Source organism: Haliaeetus leucocephalus, unplaced genomic scaffold (genome assembly GCF_000737465.1).
Source record: "Haliaeetus leucocephalus isolate CR32 unplaced genomic scaffold, Haliaeetus_leucocephalus-4.0 Scaffold428, whole genome shotgun sequence".
NCBI lineage: Eukaryota > Metazoa > Chordata > Aves > Accipitriformes > Accipitridae > Haliaeetus > Haliaeetus leucocephalus.
In genome coordinates, this window is record NW_010972864.1 from 982,103 (window position 1) to 997,679 (window position 15,577).

The 15,577-nt window shown below is 36.1% G+C and overlaps 1 protein-coding gene across 6 annotated transcripts in view; it reads left to right on the forward strand.

Moving 5' to 3' along the window:
- MIB1 (mindbomb E3 ubiquitin protein ligase 1) overlaps positions 1 to 15,577 on the forward strand; it is a 79,763-nt gene that overhangs the window by 33,699 nt on the left and 30,487 nt on the right. For all 6 annotated transcript variants that reach the window (XM_010574317.1, XM_010574318.1, XM_010574320.1 and 3 more), the window contains 2 exons: positions 2,167 to 2,364; positions 4,865 to 5,016. In XM_010574317.1, the coding sequence (XP_010572619.1) occupies positions 2,167 to 2,364; positions 4,865 to 5,016 (350 nt within the window). The remainder of the gene's footprint in view (positions 1 to 2,166; positions 2,365 to 4,864; positions 5,017 to 15,577) is intronic.

Genomic DNA, 15,577 nt, shown 5'->3' on the forward strand with positions numbered 1-15,577 from the left:
CACTGCTGTAGAGTATATACACTCATGATGACATTTTCTGGGGATGGCCTCGTTGTTGTCTCCTCTGTGCTTAGTCTCTCACAGCTTTATGTAGAGTAGAAGTGGTCTCTGTTTAGTCAGAAAACAATTTGTTACTGATAGGGTTCAGAAAGCCTGATGTAGATACTACATAGTAAAAATACATAGCCTTCTAGTCTGCAAAAATTAATGGGTATCAGTTATTATATTGTCAGTATTGACAATATTATATTGTTGACATGTATAGAAATATAGTGCTTTTAATATTTAGATTTATATCTAAATATAAGTCATAGGACAGATGCAAGTTAGTTGCTAGCTTTTCCTAGGTATATTAATATGCTCTTGTGTAGAAAATAGACAGCAGGATTCAGCTCCTGAGATTATTTGTTTTGATGCTGAGCTAAAAAAAAGGCACGTGCTTTCTTGGACCTCTTCTCATTAAAGTAGGAATGTAAACATTAAGATTTTATAAAATCAGGGGTTTGCATCTCAAAATTAGAATATGTTAAAACTATAAAATATTTAATAAATTATATGGGGTTTCATCAGTAAGTATCTCAGTGTACTTTGCAGACTGCAAATATGAAAAGACAAATTACTACATACCTGTGAAACAAAGTGCTCTGTAAATATAAATGTTGTAGCAGTTTAACACTACTGTCAGGCTCTTGATAAGTTTCACCTCCTAATGATCTTTATAACCAGATGAGAGATACAGAGAAGTTCCCCTTTCTGATCCTTTCCCCTTCCAAATGGGCAAGCTTTGGCTTCTTTTGGCTGTTTGTGTTAGATGAGCCTGAGAAGCAATCCTACTGTCTTAGAAGACGATTTCATAGCATGAGTTGATTTGGAAGGCATAAATATCTCTTGTTTTCAAAAGCTGCTGTTTACTGCACTGACTGTCTTGAAAATCGTATTCATATTTCAAAAAAGATATCTTTGATAATTAGCAGATAAGTCTTCTTACATCTTTTTTAAAAAATGCTGTAATTAGTCTCATTGTTCTCTTGTAATTGTGCAAATACAATTTATTCTAAGAACTATTAATTTCTGCATTGATGTAAAATATATTAGAAATGTGTTACACATAATAAAAATAACTTTTGAAAGACACTGCTGAAGGACAAGCAAATTGATAAGAGAAATTAAGCTCACCCAGGAGAGACATTGTGTGCACCCTTGAGCAGTCATGATTTTTTTCCTCCTTATAGTTTTCAGTATCTCTCCTTTGTCAAAATTAAATCCTATAAATACATAGTAATATTCCACTGTGCACAAAATTTTAGTTAGAAACTAGCTTATGGAAGTTATTATTTTATTGAAATCTGATATATATCTATATATATACACACCTCCCATTTTACTTTTAGCTTTTATATACTGTCATTAATGTTGAAATCACTTGATTAATATTTGAAAATGTTTCATGTAGTACAGTCCACTCTTACGGATGTTAAAATAACCCAAACTGACAAATTTATGACTTTCATACCTTAATTCTCAGTTTGGATGAAACTGAAACAAACTGAAATTAATCAGAGCTTTAATGCTGTGAATTATCATCATAGAATCAGAAATTCTAATTAATTTCAGCATCAATCCAAAATTTCCTTTGGAAAAGGTTTATAAACTGAAAACTAAGACACGTGTAATCAAACCTAATAAATACTAGCTTAATTGTATGAACAAGGCAATTCTCTTGTCTTATACCATGATTTGGAATCTGTAACACTTCCTGGGTTGCAGGAATGGTTACCCTGGGTTACCAAGTATAACGTGTTTGGGGGTTGGGTTTTGTTTGTGGGGGGTTTTTTGGGGGGTCTTTTTGACAGTGGTTGTTTTGTAGTAAAAACCCAAATGAATCTATTTGAGTTTCTGATGAACACATCACACAAAAATTCAGGGCAATGGTTGTATATGGTATAGAATATCATATGCCGTAGAATATGTATGTTTATATATGAACAGACTCTTCATCCTCTATTGCTGTGGTTTGACCAATTGTTTTAATTAGATATTTGAATGTTATAATTTATCTTTAAAGAGAAATCAGATATGCACAATTGTCCAGTTTAAATTAATCTTCTTGTTTAAATGCAAAGGAAATGTGGAATATACTGGGTCAAATTAATGTTTCTACTTTAGGACAAAGATGGGGACAGGGCTGTCCATCATGCAGCCTTCGGTGATGAGGGTGCTGTGATAGAAGTTTTGCACCGAGGCAGTGCAGATTTGAATGCTCGCAACAAACGCAGGCAGACTCCACTTCATATTGCTGTCAACAAAGGTCATCTGCAAGTTGTAAAGACTTTACTGGACTTTGGCTGCCATCCTAGTCTCCAGGTAAAGTAGACAATAATGTATATTTACTTTTTAATTACTGAATTTTATGATCTGCTGTATGTAGTTGCTGTGTATAGGTGATAGAAGAATAATGGAAAATAGGATTGAAGGGAATGGACCTTGTGAAGTTACCTGTACCAGCCTCTACCTCAGCATGTGATCAGCTGTAATAAAAATGCTATTAAATCTATTCGGTTCCTTGACAGCTAGATAGGCACCTGATTTATTCTAGCCAGTTGATGTTAATTGGTATTTTCACAGACTGTAGTTATCTGTAATTGTTAACTTTCTTTCCAGATTAATTCCCCCTCTATCGAATCCACAGCTGTTGGCTCCTTCTGCAAGGCACAGCTTTGCATTTTTTGGCTGATGATACTGTGGAGTGTTTCACTGAAAGAAAACCTTTTTTCAGGATTGACCTATCATTGATAAACTATTTAGCCAGATTCTCATTTAAAAAAATGTTCAGCCTTTTATCTAAAAAGCCCTTGTACATAGGGCCTCCAGTACCATAATTTCACAGGGAATTTTATCTTTAATGAATGTGGTGGAAGCTGTGACATAGGAGTGCAACCTCCTGTTGAGAAGGTAGAAGCCTGCTATCAAATAAGCAGGCATCCACATTCTGCATGAGCTAAACGCAGCCACATGCAGTATATTAGTAAAACAAATCAGAATGGGTAAGTTTGAAGAGGTTTGCAACCGAAAGAAAAAGCTGTAACGTTCTGGGCAAATCAAGATGCACAGTAATAACACATTTACCTCCTTGTTTTGCCATGTCAATGATCAGTGATTTTTCTGAAGCTGTATATCCACATAAAAAAAAATGAGGAAACTTTTTTTGAAATTAGTGAATATAGTGATTGTTTAGTTATCTGCTTCCACCTGGGTTTATAGGTACTGTCTTGATCTTCCTGAGGTTGAGCTGCTAGCCAGCTAACATCTGTCCAGACCCTATTTAGTATTTGTTGAACAGTAGTTACAATCAGAAATCTGATGTCTTGAGCCCAATAAAGGGTGACTGTATATCATATAATGATACATGGGTAGCCAAAATGGATGTGTCTGACTTTAAATTATAGAATTCTGTCTGGATTGAAAAATTCAGTAGAATGGTGCTATGAAACTCCGCCTGGAAAATATAATTGTCATTGAAAACAATGAACTTTCAGATTCTGCATGTGTGCTGAGGAACTCTGATGTGCAATTGTGAGCAGGCGATTGATTTGGTGGATGAGAGCACAGGGAAGGCAGACAGAGGCATGACTGGAATTTAGCTGGCCAGCACTGTACTACTCAAGCAAATTCACTGTGTAAACAGAAATATGTTTGTCTGTAAACAGTAGATTCAGGAAATATAATCGATTAAACCAAATAAAAGCTACATAACTTAGTTTTGGCAAACTGGTTCACACTGGTTCAAGTGTTTACATATTCTGGCACTTTTTGTTTGGCAGTTTTTGATTCTCTCTGTAAAGACTATAAAGATTTGGTTTTGTATTAGTGTATTGCTAAAATGTCCAGTTCCTGTGTTAGTTTGCAGCTGAGTCAGTGTCAGTGACAAAAGACTTCCTGACTTATATGGTGTTAGAATTTTACTGGAAGCATAAATCTACAGAGTTTGCCTATATAGCGGCAAGTAAGCTTAAATGGGTGTGTTTTCTCACTGTTAGTCTAGGGCATTCCTTTTCAGTCCAACCATTTGGGTCCTTGAATAAGTACTGTACAAAATGCTTCTAGGAATAAAAAGTATTTTTCCCTTATTTGGGATATTTGAAAAATAAAACATCAAGCTAAAAATATAAATTCTTCGCCTGTTCAATTATGCACTGAAATATTTTCATGTACCTCGTGTAATGTAATCTGGTATAAGCCACAACAAGTTTAAAAGCTTAATATTGCTTATGACGTTGGCCTTTGCTTCATGGAAAATTATCTGCTTCAGTTAAAACAAGAAATGTGCCTAAGTTTTTCTTGGACTGCATTTTATTTTAATTTGCTTATGCTTTTATTTCACACCATCTTTGTGGTATTGTCTTTTACATGGTTAATTGCTGGCTCAATCTTAGACTTCATCAGTCAGAATTCTCTGTCTTCCCCCTGTCTGGCTAGTCTCCTCTCTGTTGCATTAATTTTTGTTGCTGTCCTATTACTCATAAATTGTAACTTAGGCATCAACTCCATCTGGGTATGAGGCATGGAGAAGTTGATGTCTACACCAGTGTCTTCAGTACTATCTGATGCAAGGCATGTGTGAGTTCTGGTAGTAGTGTAGTCATAGAAGACTGGAGCCCTGGGTGGGTTCTCACTGAAGGGTTTTCAAAACCCAGAGCAAGACCAGAAAGTAGCTTGCTCTGAACTCTGCAGTATAGCGACACTTTTAGGTCTGAAGAAGCTGTTTTGTGTTTGTATAGTCAGTTTTTTTCTAGGGATATTTAAGCATCTTTTTTCTTCAATGTGGATGCATGTAGAAATTGATGTAAGCTGTTTCTGGTTTTAGGATTCTGAAGGTGACACTCCACTTCATGATGCAATAAGTAAAAAGCGTGATGACATCCTTGCTGTATTGTTAGAAGCTGGAGCAGATGTTACTATCACCAACAACAATGGGTTTAATGCTCTTCACCACGCTGCACTAAGAGGAAACCCTAGGTAACAATTGGGTTTTAAAGATTATTTTATCATTTGGAAAAGGAAAACAAGTGCATGGGAGGGTAGAATTATGGTATTCTTTCAAAGATCCTTAAACCTGCATGCAATTATTTCTTAAATTTTGATGTTGCTTAGATATGCGTCTTTCTAATACTTGGGAAGCCATTATTAGAATGAAACTAGTAGTCTGCTCAGTTTAATGCTGTATTCAGGTAACTCCAAATCCTTGGGAAATATCATGTGGCGGCTGTAAAATTTTGCCAATAAATATTTTCATAAGCAAGTTATTAAGTAAGATCTTAAGATAGGATTTGTAAAAATGTTTCCTCCCCCTTCTCAGATATTGGGAAAGGGATTTGAGTTTTTAAGAAGTATGTATTTGTGAATAATTATTATTAAAGGTGCCATGCAGTTACAAAGTGATCTTAGGATTGTTGCATTAGATTGTATTTGTTAGTACAAGAAACATTTAGTTTTGTTTTCTTAAAAGTATGTATACAAGGAACTTTGTATTTCAGCTTTTATATAGCAACTTACCTGAAAAAGTTAGTTTTGAGGCATAATTTTTTTGTGCTAGCTGCATACTATACATCTACATTCAATCTTTGGTTAAGATAGCTTTCAAAAACTATTGCATAGATAGAACTTAATGGAAAACTTGCTGCATTGCTGGTTGCTTATTACATTGTGGATAAATGGTATTCTTCAGAGCTGTCAGTCTAGCAAGACTTCAATATGTTAATCATGTGGTGGAGAATTTGGTGTAGTTTACATGAAATAAGAAGTGTCTGTGTTGTTTAACTTTAAATTCTGCTACTTTTCACTTGAGTGAAATTGGACAAATAAGGCTGTATATTAATGTATGGGAATAAAATCTGGGTTAGTCTCTTAGATCATAGCTGTAAAGACTGATAGTTAAAAAGTAAACATAAGCATTTATACATGTATATAGAATGGAATCACGCTTCACAAAGTAAAAGTAGCGGTTGGAAGTGTTGATAGGAACAATAAATGTGTTTACAGATTTCTACAGTGCTCATAAAATGTCTATAAGAGAACGTGTCAAGGACCTAGTGAAGGGAGCTTATTTTTGGCATTCAGGAGACAGTTCTTTCAAGTCTGACTTGGTAACTTACTCACTTAACACAAATTCTCCTTATTTACGTAACAGCATTAGCCAGGAGTACTGTTCCCTGCCTCCAGTTACCTAGATGGGGTATTTTGGGGGTTTTGGTGGTTTTTTTTTGTTTGGTTTTTTTGTTTGTTTGTTTGGTGGGGTTTTTTTTGTTGTTGTTCTGCAATGCTTTCCTTAGGCTCTTGTGAGAGGCAGGGAAAGGGGTGGGGGGAGGGGGTGGTGAGGGAAGCTCTTCATAGGGATGCTGAAGATATTTCTGTGTGTGAATGTTTTAGGAGCTGCAGGCTTTTTCTTTGATGGAGGGATCCAAATTGTAGTTCAGACTGTATCAGTTTGACAGTTGGCAGCATGCGAGGCATAGTGCAATTTTTCCCAGAGCCTTCTCTCCTTTACAAAAGCTTTTACTGGAAGAATAGGAAAATGTTTCCAGTATTAGTGATTTGAACCCTGTGTTGGTCCTGCCCATGCATGGGTTTTCACTTGCATCTAAAACAGTTAGATATCTAAAGCTGTTAGGTATCTATTTTTTTGGTTGCAGTTATATCTGAGCACTTCTGAAGCATGTAAAAAGAGAGAATCTTGTCTCCATCACAGAAGTAGTAGTTTTATTTGTTCACAGCATTAGATATTTTATACATCAACCTGGGAAGAAATTAATGAAAACAAAAGCAGAAGAAATCTTATTTTGAAAATTTTTAAACTTTGTTTTTGTTCTGGCCAAAAAATTATTATAATAATTTGATTAATTTAGGAGTTAAGTTTTATTTTATTAGGATTTTAGTGATGGTCACTTATTTCATTGATTCTGTAGTTCTTCTACTGGCCTCTTTCTGAATGAAACCAAAGGTTTTATATTTGCCACTTTGTTTTTCTAATCTGATAAAGAGCAATGGATATTACCAATCTATTAAATGCACTAAGCACCAGCTATTTAAATCACTGTTAAAAATAACCACTTGAACTTTAGCTTGTAGCTGGTATGGGTCACAAGCAGAACATAATATATTCTGCTTGAAACCTTACTTAAGGACCTGTCTTTCCTAATCTAAGCTTTCCTGCTCCACCTAAACTGGAGGTTTTGTGGCTTCATGCTGTGGTGCCTTATATGGAATACAGTGCACTAAATTCCCCTTAAGGTCAAATATATAAAGAAATGTTATTTTATAAAAGTTAAACATATATTCGTATATGTATGTAAGTGTGTATGCATGTGTGCATAAATATCTACATTTATAAAACTAAAATACTTACTATGTATGTAAGTATTGTTAAAGTTCACATCCATCTTCCTAGTTACTGATAATAAAATAAATGCATGTGTTAAGTGCGTGGGTACCACAATAAAGTGAACTAGATTTCTACAGAATTTTTTCTAGTTGATATCAAACAGGTATTTGGAACCAATTTCATCTTCAGTGCAATACCTATTCTGCTTCTTGCTTGAGTTCTGACCTTTCCTAAGAGTAGGGAGATAGATCTCTAAAAAAACCAAAACAAAACAACACACAAACTGTGCTGAGGAGAACATTTGGAGGTTTTTAATTTTTCAGATGAAAATGAATGCTTATATTCTATTTTAAACATTTGACTATTAGATAAATATTATAAGAAAGAAAGCATTTATGTCAAATAGCTTAGATATTTCTCAGCACTTAATCTTCCATGACAGTTTGGCAGTGTTTTCCAGAAGTCAAGGTAAAGTGTGTTTTGGAGACCATCCTATTATTAGTGGATTATTTCTCCTTTTAATAATTTGCTCCTGTTCATACCTTGTGAATTGGTATAGAAACAGAACTTTTGGTTTTCACGCTAATGTGTAATGTTGAAATACAGATTGGATGCTACTCATTTATGTTGTAGGTAGCTTTAAACTCGTGCATGGGAGAAGGAGCTGAAAAGAAATTTGAAATGAAGTGTGGGGAAGTTCAGATTTTGTTTAATACATGGGTTTTTGTTCATGATTTTTAACTGAGCCAGTCATATTAAAAGTGCATTTATTTTGGACTTTTTTCAAAGTACTGTGAACCTCAAAGCTTAGCAGACTTTGCCTTTTCAGTGTTAATGAGATTTTTCAGACAGAAAAAAGGAGAGTAAAATTTGAAAATATTGTACAGATTGGTTATTTTTTTCCATGTTATCAACTCTTGGTTGTTTTGATCTATTCGCATACCTGTGACTTCAGATTTTTGAGCTGAAGACATGACTGAAGTGTAGGCGTATTTTATATCCGTTGCCCCAGTTAGTTTTAGATTTGCATTGTATCTTGTGAAGAAAGCTTTATTCACACTGTAGCTAGCATCTTAAATAGAGGCTGCTTTTAGAGCTGACCTGACTCTGCCCGTGCTTACGACTAGTTCTTCAGAGCAATAAATTCTGCTGGACTTTAAATAAAAAAATTAAAATAGTCAGGTAAGATGCAGATTTCATATCTTGCTGTCCAATAGCAAGGAATAAGTCATCTTTGTGTTCATAAACTAGCAAGTAGGAGGTTGTGGTTTAAAATGGAATTATATTTTTTCCCCATGCTTGTCTTATTTAGTAGATCTCCTTGTTTTTAGACTTGCAGATGGTTTGAGCTGGTTGGCAGTGGAATTTTTAACTGTTTTTAGTGATGTATTTGAGAGATGGGGTTTCTCACCTGTACTTAGTGTTAATGAGTGTTTCAGGGACTTTTCTGTTATATTGCCATGGAGGTCCTCACAGAGACAAGTTGTGAGGTAATCAAAGAGTTGTACAATTATTTTTTAAGACAGTAAGAGGATTTTTTGCTTTCAGATTTGCAGTTCCCACAGTAAGTGTAGGTTGAAGCTTAGTTGAAGCTGAACGCAAAAAAAGCATGCTCCTAAAACCCCTTATTAAAGTATTATGTCAGAAAATGCTTTGAAAGAAGGCTTTTGTTCAAGTTGATTTGGAGAAAGAATATAATCTCCATGAGCAGACCTATAATTAGATGGCAGATCAGCCTGTAGCTGTTGAGGTCAGTGACAAATTTATTATCTTTAAATAGTAAATAATATGCCAGCATGTGCAGGATGGCAAATACAGTTCCTTCCCTGTGGAGTTTCCTCCCTTGTGCAATTAAAAAAAAAGGGGGGGGGGATGGCGGGGCGGCACAGAAAGAAAGGTGCCCCGAAAGCAAACTTACCCTCCGTTGCCAATACTGTTCATGATAGCTTCCTTTTGATCAGGTTTTTTTGGTCAGTTCTGTTACAAAGGGCAACATACTTGAGGAGAAATACAAGAGACAATAAATCATTGGAAAATGTGTTTATTTCACTGTTTACCTGTTGTCTTTATAAATGTTGTAAGAGATCAGTTTTCACTGAATGTGGACAGAATGTTGAATACCAGTAGCTGTTTGTTTACAAATAAAACCTTGAAATTTTGAAATGCAGAATTTGCTACACTCCTTGTTACCTTCCATCTTTAAGGTGCCTAGAATAGTTGAACTCAACTGTAGAGAGGACTACGTAATTACTCTGAGCAGACTTCATGTCCAGTTTTAAAAATAGGAGAAATCCTGTAGTGATCAATGCATAGCTACAGCTGGTTGAAGGGGACCAAATCCATTGAAGAGGTGATTTGGTTCCATTTTACCAGCTTTAGCAAAGCATTGGAGTGCAGGAAGGTTATAATTCAGTAATGCATTTTTAAGTACGTGAACAGTTCAAAAAAACATGCGGCTTTCTTCTGTGTTACATGTTTTGTTTCTAGTCAATGCAAATTTAAATTCCTTCACTAATTTGGAGACGGCAGAATGGAAAGCTGTATACCAGCAAGGCCTGTACAGTATCCAGGTTTGTTCCTTTCTCGAGTATTTCCTCGAGGATCTTTGGATGAGTCTCAAATCAAATTATAATTATCAGTTTTAACTTTTTTCTGTCTGTAATAATGAAATTCTAGAGTAGTGACCAGAAACTGTAGTCTTACAACTTCTACTCATGTAGAGCTCCCTTGCCTCTTCATGTTAAACTTTACTGGGGAAGAAGGTTTCGGTTTCCCCTCACCCTCCCCCCATTCATTTTTTGGCAGTTTCCCTTTTGCAGCTGCTGTAATGCTGTAGTTGGTTAGCACAAGTATAAATGTCAAGTGCTTTCAATTCCATTACTGTATCTCTGGTTAGTATTAACTTTTTAGGAATGATTATATAATATAGCAGGATAGATTATTTTTTTTAACCCTGATAATATATGTAAAAATGTTTAATGCCAGAAAAATACAGCTTTATCTGGGGTTGCATCTGATTTCTTTGAAATTAAGCCCTTTAATACACTTGTGCGTGCTCACATAGCTTTTTTTTTTTTTTTTTTTTGTTGTATGCTGAATTCTTTTTGAGCTTTGACTGCAGTGGGAAGTAGGGGGCAACCTTAGTTCAAGCCATTCACTAGTAATGAGTATGTCAAGTATAGTCTACATCTGTTTGTTGCGTAGTCTGATGCTGGTGAGAAGATTTATGTAAATACATTCCCAACACTATGTATCCTAATAGAAACATAGCAGGTGTGTCACTTGGACTTAAGCATTAAGATGGCTATAAAATTAGTTTCTATTTTTACCAGTTATACAGGAACTGTTTTACAGATACAGCTGCTCAAGTGTGCTTTTGGATGGCAATACAGTTTCATGTACTGGCCATATCGGGACAAAAAACGGCCGTGGAAAAAAAGCCGTGTAGCATTTGATAATGTCAGCATCTGTTATCCCTGTCAGTCACACAGTTGAAATGTTTGAGTTACAACTGTGTCAGCAGATGCCCAAAGTTCAACGTGTGCTCAGTTAAAATTGAACAGCTGATCTAAGTGATGGATGTGACATTTTGGAGTGACTGGATATGTATTCTTAGAGATATGCTAACATGAACTAGCAGGAAGCAATGTCAACATATAATTTTAACTTTTGTATCACTCTGAACTGTCACTTTGTTTCGGAATAGCGTTGCAATGTTATACAAAGAAGGCAAGAAAGAACACAACATGACGAATTGCTACCAAAAACCTTTCAAAATAAATTTAAGCTGTTAAAAAGTTGGTCTCATTATATAGTGGAAGCCAAATCAATTGGTGGTGAGGACAGGAACTCTTCAGGAAAAGAAGTAAATGCTTAGCATTTAACCCCTCTGTAAAGCTGTTGATAATACCAAATTGCTTCTATGAGCATGATCAAGTTCAGTAGTATTGCTCCATTTAGAAAAGCTACTACAATTTGATTTGTTTCCCACTGTAAACCAGGTTTCAATTTAGATGTTAAGAGACTGTAGTTTTCATGCCAAAATATCTTCTCAGAAGGAGCTTTTAAAAAAAAAATTAATATTTTACTTAAGAAAATGGTTCTGATAAGATAATGTTTCTTGTATATATGTTGTTCTGTAGTTTCAGGTAATAAAAATAGCAGGCTATGTAGAGTATTAAATACTTGAGAGTTATATGAGTATTTAAAAATAAGATTCTCTATCTAAAAATTGTGCATTGCCTTTTTTATTTTTCTTGGTTTTTTTCTCCCCGACATTTTAGTAAGCACAGGGGTACAGTTAGAATCTTTAACCTAGGCCAAATGTGCCTACTTATTCTGGACGTATCCTATTTAATAACTGCCTTTAGAAGGCTGCTGTCATGAATAGGAATGGCTGGATTGATGAGCCAGGAGGTCTTTACTCATATCTTTCCTTGTTCCTGAATTTGATGTTGAGTGTCTTTACTTAGGGATGGTATGTGCTGGTATATTTTAATTAATACCACTTTTAGAACTTGAAATTGTTGCAGGACTATTTCTTATGTAGTTCTTACAATTTTCTGGGTGCTAGAGAGTCATATTTTCATGGCCAATTTTCTTAAATTTGTATTTAAAAGAAATTCAGCTTATTTGAAAATGGTATTTAAGATAACTTACCTTTTAGGTTGTAGTTGTCATTTGTGTTTTCATTTAGGAATCTGTCAATAGCTTTAATCTGCTGACCAGCAATTGTGGCCTAGAAATCTCTGTATTGTCACTTTCTGTGCATAAACCTGACAATGCACTTTGTGTCGAAGAGCTCAGTGAGCGTAATAAGTGCTGATTTGGAGAAAATTCTAACTTAAGTCTCATATATTAAATTGCAGAAGTTATCATACTCAATTATTTTGGCTATCTGTTTCTCTAAATCATAGCCTTAACTTCTGAGCTGTTTCTACTTGTGTCTTAGTTGCAATGGCTTGTTTTTAATGAGATATGTTTAGATAATCAGGCTTTTAAGATTAGTTTAGGATCTATTAAGTGAGGAGTACTGATAATGATAAATTTTGCAGCTATGCTGCAATCTTAATTGGTTCATTTCCAGCCTTGTTTTGAATTCTTTGTTTACAGCTAATGTTCTGTTTATCAGCTGTGAACAATTCTTCCTACCCACTGTTATAGTCACTTAATTTAATGTTTTGTGATTTGTTACTAACAAGTATGAGTTATTTTGGCAATACCAGCTGACCCTTAGCAAGCTAATTTGTCACATGAATGTCATTCAAACAAGAGGGAAACCTGTTTCTTCCAACAGCTGTTTAGTTTCCTCTTACTGGTCGTTCCGTGCCTGCCAAAAATACATACTTCTTTACATTCCATAGCATTGTATGTTCATATGGGTACATAAAGAAGTATGTACTCTGAGCAGGTACACAGAGTTGCTCGACTACCTGTCAGATGAACCTGAAAAGTATTTTGCTGCTTTCCCTTGCTGTCATTAGGTAAAACTCAGGCTGACAATTCTTGGGAAGAACAATGTTATGATTAACTGATGGTAGAAAATAAAACTTACTCTGAACTGAACTTTGCAAAGCAATTTACCTGCACAGGGGCTTAAGGCCGGTTATAGTTCATTGTTCTGGGATGGCATGGACTTTAGAAGTGCTTTTCCAGTTTTTTGCAGCTTCTTGCTGTTCATTCTGAGTGACCACGTTTGAGTGGAGAGTTGAATCGCTGGTAGCTTTGCAATGTGTTTTCTTGGAATTTGTAGTTGTATTCCACTGTAAAAACTTCAGCTTCCTCCCAGGTCGTCTAGCTGGTGTACAGTTTGCATCTAGTGTCCTGAAGGGAAGTATAGACTCATCTAATACGGTAGTTATAAACTTATTTTCCTACCCTCCCCAGTCACACTTCCATGCTTTCGGCATCCCATCCCGTATTTTGCAAACTCTTTGCAGGTTTATACTTATTTCCGCTGTAGTTCAGAGTAGTTTGAAAAAAACCAAACAACCCATAATAACAGCACATGCCACTGGTGATCCTGCTTATCATAAAGATGATGACATTGAATTAAGAAAACAACCTCTAACTGCTGTGACGGGATTTGGATTGTTAGGCCAAAGGTCACATGTGAAAGCTAATATCTATTCAATGTTTCTGCAAGCACCTTTTTTTTTTTTTTTTTAAATTGCCACTCACCTGCTTGAGCCAAAATCTTGTCCACACTTGAAATATTTGAGTCAACTGAAAAAAAAAACACCAAAAACCACCCAAAAGTCCTCAAAGAAACATACCCCAAGTTTAACCCTGTTTCATCAGACTCTGCGCCTTGGTTTGGAATGGTAGTTAAATCTTTGATGTACATTACAGGTTTGACTTCTAAGGGGCTGTCAGATACAGCTTATGGTTGCTTAATTTGTATTTCAGGAGCTGATTGGGGTTACAGTAAAGAGTAAGCTTTGTCTTTACAGCATTAGAAGGTAAATTTGAAATAAGTTTAACAATTAGTAAATGTAATAGTCATAAGGAAAGCTGAGAGCAGAGGAAGTAAGAATTTCTGCAGCTCATGACAAAAACCTAGTGCAGCTGACAGAGAGCAAATCAGAGTGTAGCAGTAGCTAGCACAGTACTACAAGGAGAAACAGCAATGCAGCATTAGAATCACAGCAGTCACATTCTAGTTTTTAAGTAGGTTGTTTTCATGTACATCTGAGATAAAGCACCTTGAAAATTTTGCTTAGATCTACTTGAGAACTCAGCATTGCACTACCACACTGTTTATTAGATTTTCTTTTTAAAGTTGGTCATTTTTGTAGTTGTGCATAGGAAGATAAGAATATATTTCACTGAAATGAACAACCAGTTAATGGCATTGCAATTTTTGAGTTTATCTTCTTTAAAAAGAATTCTGCCTACCAAGCACGTTGGGGTTTTTTGGCTATGAAATTTGGATTAACGTTGTTTTCTTTCAGCCTGCTCTTTACACTACAAATGCTTGATACTTTAACACACTCAAAATTAAGCTGTTCCCAGAGTAGAGGGATTAACATAACAATAAAAAAACATTTTAGTAAATAAGATATACATGCAGAAAGTCATAGGCATCCTTTAAACGTGCAGAATAATGCAGGTCTCCTGATGTTCTATTACCTGTAAGCTTAGTATCATGCAGCATTTGCAGTTGGCAGAGAGGTAATGACCTAGAGACACATCAGCAGCAGCCATCTCATCCTGAGTGCTCTCTCACTCTATTCGCTGAATCAGCTCTTCATTACATGGGAGGGGGAGGCAAGGGGGGGTGAATGTCGGTGCATACAGTACCTCACCACCTTAAATAGATAAAACTTAAAAGAAAAAAAAAAGCATGAAGACGGGTGCCTAATTGGCACCTGCTGCCTTTCTTGGAATGCTAAAATATGGATGATGTTGTATAGAAATTATACCTTATGTCTGCTGGACTGAGAGTTAAGACTCCAAGGATAGATGCTAGGAAGCCAAGGGAAGGTGAACTTAGCCCACTGTCAGATGAAAATAATCACAGGCAAAAAGAAAAATAAAAACCCAACAAAAAACCAAAACCAAGCCTCCAAAAGTTGGAGTCGCTTCCAAAAAAAAAAAAAAGGCACAAAAAAAGCGCGATCGTCTCCCCCCACCCCCGGCAAATATTGGTTTCTTCTAGTTCCTTAGATATTGCACTGCATCTTTTCTTGCTTGAGGTTATGTTTCCAGGCTTAACTGTAGGCAGGTCTGTGTTGAAGCTACTTTCCATCTTCAGAGGTCAAGTCTGCTAGCGAGGTCAGGGCTCCCACACGCACACTACAGAAGACACTAACCGTATTTCCCACTTAGAGGGCACGAGCAAAACTGTTACGGCTTTATAGGCAGCTAAGCATTTGAAACATGCACTCCCAGGCAAACAGGCTCTCTTGTGCCTCTCTCTTCCCTGACCATATTTAGTCAACCATTGCAAAAAATAGTCTCTCAGCTGTCGATTGTCGATCCGGCAGCGGAGGGAGCCTCTATCCGGCTCTCTGCCGATTGATTGTGCAGCCTGCACTTCCACCGCCGCTCAGCCATTTGTCCCCAGGTTTTTTTAGCACTGCCAAATAAAGTGCTCTCTCGTGTTTCCAGTTAGATTTCCCAGGTTTTCACTGAGCTTGCGCTCCTAGTAAACCCTGATGAGGTTGTCACTATACTTAGAAACGAGGTGGGGGGGCG